At 44.3% G+C, this 7588-nt stretch overlaps 1 protein-coding gene across 1 annotated transcript in view; it reads left to right on the top strand.

Moving 5' to 3' along the window:
* The window catches only part of LOC103749584, a 193047-nt gene that overhangs the window by 31247 nt on the left and 154212 nt on the right, over window positions 1–7588 (top strand). Inside the window, exon 10 of the mRNA XM_017803006.2 lies at window positions 140–301. Within this exon, the coding sequence (XP_017658495.2) occupies window positions 140–301 (162 nt within the window). The remainder of the gene's footprint in view (window positions 1–139; window positions 302–7588) is intronic.

The raw sequence follows: 7588 nt of genomic DNA, 5'->3' as shown, positions 1-7588 counted from the left end.
ACACACACACACACACACACACACATACACACACACTAAATAAATAAATAATAAATAAATAAATAAATAAAAGAGCATTTTTAAAGAAAGAAGGGACCTTCTTGTTTCTACTAACAGTCTCTTCTCTGTTTTGCCTAAGATTTCCAACCCCAAGCGCGTCATGCAAGTACTCCAGGATCATGCTGCAAAAACAGTCATGGTGGCTCCACATCACTCATCTTTCCCGACCTCCCAGGGTTTGCATCAGTGCAACTATGACCAAATCTGGGAGAATATTTATAGCAACATCAACCTCTACCAGGTACATCAGGAATGAGCAATCAATATGCCCTGGTTTACCTTGGCGCCTGTGTGGAGCCTTTAGAAATTCACTTTGGATGTTTTTTCAAGTCCTTCCTATCAAAAGCTGGTTAATTATTATAAGAAGAAAGAAATAATGCTAATCAAAGAGGGCAACATAATGCTGGATAATGCTGTAGCATGCTGTTCCTACCAGCCACAGACTTCAACTGGTCAGCATCAAGGCTGCATGTCTCGGTGCTGTAGAGCTGGGCATGCAGAGAGCAGGAATCCCTCTGTGCTGCTGGTGGGACTGTATGACAGTGTGAATGCTACAGCAAACACCAAAAAGTATAAACAATAGATTTAATATATGATCCGACTTTTACCTCTTGAAGGAGGGGCACTGAGCCAGGCTTGAGGGCAGGGCAAGGATCAGACAGGCAATGGACCGGAGGCAGGGACAGTGAGTTCTCCAACATGAGCATGAGGATGGTGCGGAGGAGACAGTGTGTGTCCTGGTTTAAGTCCAGTTTTAGGAAGAAGATTGATGGGGGTGATAAAGAGGATCTATCCTTGTTTGATAGGGAAAGAGAGTCAGGTTGTGAATGCTCATCAATTCCAGACTAAGGAATTTGTGCTCTATCTTGTAAGGAGATTGATACGCACAACGGTATTTTTGTAGAAGGAAGCATGAAGCATGCTGGTTGGATTGAGAGAGAGAGAGATCAAAGGCAGGGAAACCAGTCAGGGAGCCTGGGAAAGCCACAAAGCTGGGCAGTGAGAAGACGTTCCTACTAGTGACTGTCTTTCCCTTGGTGCCATGTGTTTCGAAACTGGGTTTTCTGTATTTGTTATTTTTTTGCTTATCAGAGATAGGAAGACCAGCCTGTTTGTGGTCTTAAGGGAAAGGGAAGTGGAAAAGAAGAGATGGAGGAAATGAAAGGAGAAATTGAGAAATAGACAACTTTGAGGGGAAAAGAGGGGAGGGGATAAAGGAGCCAGGCAGAGGTGAGATCCTGAAGAAGGGACGTGTCCTTTCCCTTGTAGGGAAGGCAGTAGACTTTGCAGGTGTGGAAGGGTAGACACAGGTACCTGGTGGGGTGAGATCATCTGCATGTATGAGGTAGAAGGTGAGAGGACCTGTGAGGAGGCATAGCACTATGGTGATACCCACAGGACCATCGGCAAGAGAAGAGGATGGCCATGGAGCTAAGAGGAGCTAGTTAAAGCAAGAGGACAGGGATTTGAAATGGGCTCATTTTCCATGAATTCTATGACCTTCGCCTCTGAAGAGAATTGTAGAGTTGTTTTAAATCATATAAAGCCAAAGGTATGGTGATGCTGAGGGGAGTGATGAGAGAGGTCTTGTCCCAGATCATCATCCCAGGCTCCAGAAAGTGGGACCGAAGGGTTCCAGTAGCTTCCAGAGTGTCTGGAAGCAAACACAAGTGTAACATATGGACACCCCCCCTTTGTTTAACTTTTTAATCTGTTGAAATCAGATCTTGAGAACCCAATGAGAAATGAGTTGACCACATAGGTCAGGAACAGAGGTAGCTAACATGACCTCCCTGGCTCCCAGGTTCCCCTGTGGAGTACCCAACTACCAAGGAGCATTTTCCTCAGCTGGCATCCTGCCAGTTTTGAGGATTATCATCACCATTTTTCACTGAGATATATGTCACCATCAGGAGGACCATATATCAATAAAGGGGCATTTAAAAGCATCAGACTCTCTTGATACCTCACCCAAACTGACAGGATAGAGGGTAGTGGAGAAGGCAGGAGGGACAAAGCAGTCAGCCCTGTGTATTTCTGAGCCTCTGCCTCTTGGGTTCTGGGCACTGCCTTGGAGGCTGATCAATAATCATCCTTTACCTGAGATTTTTAGGTATTAACATCTTAGGACCTAGGTGTGTTGGTGTATCCCCGTAATCCTAGTACTTGGGAAGTGGAGGCAGGAGGACCAGGGAGTCAAGGTCATCCTCTGCTATGTAGCAAGCTCAAAGCTGACCTGGCTTACATGAGACCCTGTCTGAAAATACCAAAAGAAAAAGAAAAAAATAGAAAATCTGAAAGCTATAATCCCAAATTTGTTTTCCTCACTGACTGATAGAACGGAAGTTCAAGTCTGGGGGGCCTGATGGCTTAAAGGAAGCAAGTGAGAGGGAGAGGGAGGGAGGGAGGGAAGGGCAGAGGGAGATAGAGTCAGATGAAGAGCTTTATATTTGAAAATGTGCAGAGCAGTGATGTCCAGAGTGTGTCACTGACCAGCAAGTGACTGAGTCACAGGGCCCATGGCTCTTAGGGCCAAAGGAGGTTACCTCTGTGGAATCTCTGTTCCAGAAGCAAGCAGAGTGTTTATGATAAGAAACAGTGATGGCTTGGGTAAGTGCTGACCAGCAGAAAGGTGACTGAATGGAAAGCCATTGTGGAAACGGAAGTGGGGAAAGTTCCTATTTGACTTTGCTGGGCCACACAGTAGAGGGAAGCTGACATTTCTTACCTCTGTTCTGCTTCCTTCCACTGGGAGTGGAAAGTCAGGTGCAGTCTGCAATCAGAAATGAAGGCAGTTTCCCAAGTGTTAACAAGAAAGGAAAGAAGGGAGGGAGGAAGCCAAGCATGGTGGCTCACATCTGTAATCACAGCACTAGGAAGACTGAGGCAGGAGGCTTGCCGAGAGTTCAAAGCTAGCCTGGACTTCAGAGTGAGATACTGTCTCAAACAAATGAGGCAGAGGAAGGGATGAAGGGAGGGAGGGAAGGAGGGAGGGAGGGAGGGAGGAAAAAGAACTACTTGCTCTGGCTACTTGCTGACTTAGAATTGGCCAAAGGCAAAAAAAACATATAACCACTGTATTTTAAAGTTGAATTATAGTAAATAGACCATAAAGAGGCTTAGAATGCCCGTATGTTTTCAGATTCCAGAGTTGGAATGTGAGGGAGACAGACAATAAGCACAACACCCTACACGTTAGTGTCCCTCCCTCCCTCCCTCCCTTCCTCCTTCCTTCCTCCCCCCTCCCTTCTTTCCTTCATCTGTTCTTCCTAGACACTGCCTTTGTACTTGGAATTGTGCTGGGCTCCCGGAATGAATCAGACCCACTTCTTCCCCTGAGGAGCAGCAGACAGTAAATGAGCACACAGAAACACACCTGTATCTCTAACCTGTTAGTGCCAAGAAAGGAAAGCCACAGAGCAGAGAACAAGGGTGGGGTGGGCGCACTCTGATAGCGCTAGGAGAGGGTATGGCATTTGATCTGAGCCTTGATTAAAGAGGAGGAGCCAGCCACGCACACAGTCTGGAGAAGAGCTTTCCAAGCAGGAAACAGAAAATAGCACTGGTTTCAGGGAATTCTGAGTCAGCAACCAACATTGTTTAACTTTTCTTCTCATTTCCCTGTGAGTGATAATTTGTGACCTCTTGAAGTATTTCTGTCACTTTATACTGCATCAGGGCCCCACTGGGATCACATTACCATTCAGAATGTTGAATCCTGGTTAAGTGAGATTAGGATTAAGTAAAAAATGGCCTCTGGAGGAGTGGCAGGAATGTGGGTATGGGTCTCAAGGCTGGGCTGTTTCAAAAACATGTAGCAGTCAAGCTCCAAGTTCAGCATCCCTGTGCCGGTCAGCGTTCTGATTCTGAAGTTGGCAAGTGGCAGCCAATAACCAGTGACCCATATCTTTCTCAAGGGCATTCTGCGTAAAGAAAAGCAGTTCTCACAGAACTGTCTGTTTTGACAGCTGTGAGAGGATTAATCATTAATTAATTGTAGCACAACCCCAGAGTGGTTTCCAAGCAGTTCTTGGGGGCCCAGTATCCTTTCTGCAACATTTTCACTTCTCAATAAAATGAGTATTTAGTTATGGTTTAAGGTTTACAGAAAAACTGCAAAGGGGTCCCCTGTCACTCATATCTCATGTTGCTATGACGCAGTTGTCCCACCTGAGGACTCAACTCTGCTACACACTGTTCAGGCTGCAGTTGGATTTTTTTCCCATGAACTCAGTCTCCTCTCCAGAGCCCCAGTCTCTTCTGGTCTGCCAGTTTCTCAGACTTTCCTTGTTTATCATTACTTTGATAACCTTTTAAAAATATTTTATTTATTATTTTTATTTTATGTGTATGAGTGTATTGCATTTGCCCAGTTTCCACAGTGTAGAAATTATTTATCTCTTAAAATAATTTTTAAAAAGTCATATTAGCTGGGCGTGATGGTGCACGCCTTTAATCCCAGCACTCAGGAGGCAGAGGCAGGTGGATCCTTGTGAGTTCAAGGCCAGCCTGGTCTACATAGCGAGTTCCAGGCTATCTGGGGCTACAGGGAGATCCTGTCTCAAAAAGACCCCCCCCAAAAGTCATATTAAACAACCATGGTAGGAATAAACTCTTATCCACGTAGAATATTCAAACGTAAGTGAAAAGCTAAACTTCTTTTTGACTCTGTGTCCCTGATGTGGACCCCGCTCCATCTCCTTGGTGGTAAGCACTGTCACTGTGTACATTCATTCTTTTCAATGCATTTTATGAACGTGTATGTCTCAGTTAAGGTGCATGAAGGATAATTTTGTTTTGGTTTTCTATATAAATAACATGTCATACCATGCACATATCTTCTGCAACTTGCTTTTCCTGTGTGATGATATATCTCTACTGTTGTATGTGTGGTGTATGTGTGCATATGCATGTGCATATGTGTGCTTTCATGCGTGTACTAATGCACTAGAGAACAGAGATCAATGTCGAGTCTCTTCCTTACCACCTTATTTTTTGAGACAAGGTCTCTCATTGAACCTGGAACTCAGTGACTGGCTAGACAGACTGGCTAGCAAGCCCCTGAGATTCCCCCTTGTCTGCCTCCCAGTGCTGGGATTACAGACATGTGTCATCATGATTTTACAAAGATGCTGAGGATCAAACCCAGATCCTCACGTTTGCATGGCAAGCGCTTTGCTGACTGAACCATCTCCCCAGCCTCTCGGCTTTTTTATTATGTGCCATAGATTACACAACCGTTCTATGGATAGTTGTAGCCAAATCTTCTCTTATTAAGAACCAAACCTGGGAGTTAGGAAGACAGTTCAATTATAAAGTGCGTCACATGGAAGCATAAAGACCTGAGTTTGATACCCAGCACTCCTGTAAAAAGTCAGGCATGATGGTACATGTTTGTAATCTCAGTGCTGGGGAGATGGAGACAGGTGGATGCCTGGGGCTTGCTGGCCAGTCAGGCTAGCCTAATCAGTAATCCCAGGTACCAGTGACAAACTGCTCCCGAGAAACAACACTCAGGACTGCTCACCAGCTTCGACACACACAATGCACGTGCACCCATACCTGTGCATGTGCATCCCTGGCCCCAAACCCCAGGTCTAAATCAGGTGTGGTGGTACATGCCTGTAGTACTTGAAAGGCAAAGACCAAAGGATCAAGAATTCAAGGCCAGCGTGGGCTATATAGTGAGACTTTGTCTCAAAATAAAACACAACACAACAAAACAAAACAAAACAAAACAGTGAACCTAGAGAGATGGCTTAGTGGTTAAGAGCACTGGCTGCCCTTGCAGAAGACCCAGGTTTGAATCCCAGTACCCACATAGGAGCTAACAAGTGTCCATAACTCCAGGCCTGGGAATTGGACGCCCTCTTCTGTCCTCCACAGGCACTGGATGACACGGGTGCACTTGCATACATGCAAGCATAGCACTCATATGCATAAACTTAAAATAAATAAATAAAAAAGTTTTTAAAAACAAAGAACAAAAGAAAGCATAATCTCCTCTCCTTTCCCCTCAAAACACAGACCTGTAGGCTTTGTGTAGCTCAGTGTTAGAGTGCTTGGCTGACATTCTCAGGGTTTGTTCTAGATCCTGGGCAACAAGACTGGGTCAGGGAGAGGCCTATTCTTTTTGTTTTTTTTAAATTATTTATTTAATAACCATATAACCAGAAGAGACATTTCATTACAACAGCATTGTCATAGTCAATAACAGTCTCCAGAGCTAAGATGCGTCTCTTTCAAAATTGGCTGTAAATTTTTAGGTTTACAGTTGAATTAATACAGTTACACAATATTGCATTCCATATAAACCCTATAAGTCATAAAATTAAATGAGGTTTCAAACCATTTCATTATTAAAATACACAGTTTCATACAGAAAAATTCATTTTTAATACAATTGACGCTAAGATGCACATGTGTTTCAAATTTCTCTCTATATATCTGATTATTACTAGTCACAGTCGGCTACTTTCTGAACTCCTTGGCATCTGAGCATGGATATAAAGTCATCAGGTAGATTTCAATGGTAATGTATTTCACATCTACCAATTATTAAGGAGCAAATTTTTATGCTTTGAAGAATTATTATTATTTTTTATTTTTTATTTACACACCCACTTCCCAGGTAGCACCCCCAAAGCCTCCCTCCCCCAACTAGAGCCCCTATACTCTGTTATCCTGGCTACTGTCTGCTGCATCATTGGCACCCCCAGCCGTTCCCCCCCACTTGCCCTTCTGGTGAATCTAGTCAGCCTTTCTAGAGGTCTTTGTTTTAGGAGGGTCAGCTGTTCCTCATCCAGCGGTAATCAGTTGTCAATATTCCTTTGGATAAGATTGGCATCTGCTGTTCACTTCCCAGTTCTATGCTGGGTTACTCTCTGGGAATCCCTTTGGCCACCCTGGCCAACACTCAAAAAAAGGTATCACCTGTCTGGCATTGTTGATTGTTATGTAGCCTTTAGCTATACATATGGACTGAAATTATATTGGCCCCTTTAATCTTTGGTTATACTTTCCTTTTTGGGTGTTTAAGGCCATACAGTTGGTCCAGATAAACTGATTTATTTTTACTCTTAAGGTCCTTTGAGGATCTGTTCCTCAGGGGTCACATGGGTTTGGGAGGAGCCCCTGGCTCCTTTCTTTTACCAGTTCCACCCATGTGAAGATAAGTCAAAGGTCCTACTCGACCATGGTTGGCTTCAACTGGAAGCATAGAGGACATGATTCCTCTGTGTTGACCCTCCTCCCTACAGACAGGACACTGGTTCAAGTCCGTCTGGTGGGGTATCCTCGGCCTTCTTGATCAAGAGGACAGGTGATCCACCACCATCACAGGACATTTTGAGAGATGCCCATAGTCCCCTGGAACTAGGCAAACTAGGAGGGCAAGGAGCAAAAACTGTCCTTTATGTCCCTCTGACCAAATTATTATAGGCCTCAAAGTATGTCTGTTAAACATCCAAAAAGGTTAGTTCCACCAGTCTGGTACTTTTAATTACTGTGTGTCATTTAGACAAATCCT

This window comes from Nannospalax galili, unplaced genomic scaffold, assembly GCF_000622305.1.
Source record: "Nannospalax galili isolate Female #2095 unplaced genomic scaffold, S.galili_v1.0 scaffold646, whole genome shotgun sequence".
NCBI lineage: Eukaryota > Metazoa > Chordata > Mammalia > Rodentia > Spalacidae > Nannospalax > Nannospalax galili.
The sequence above is the reverse complement of the archived record's forward strand: the minus strand, read 5'-3'. Positions and strand labels throughout refer to the sequence as shown.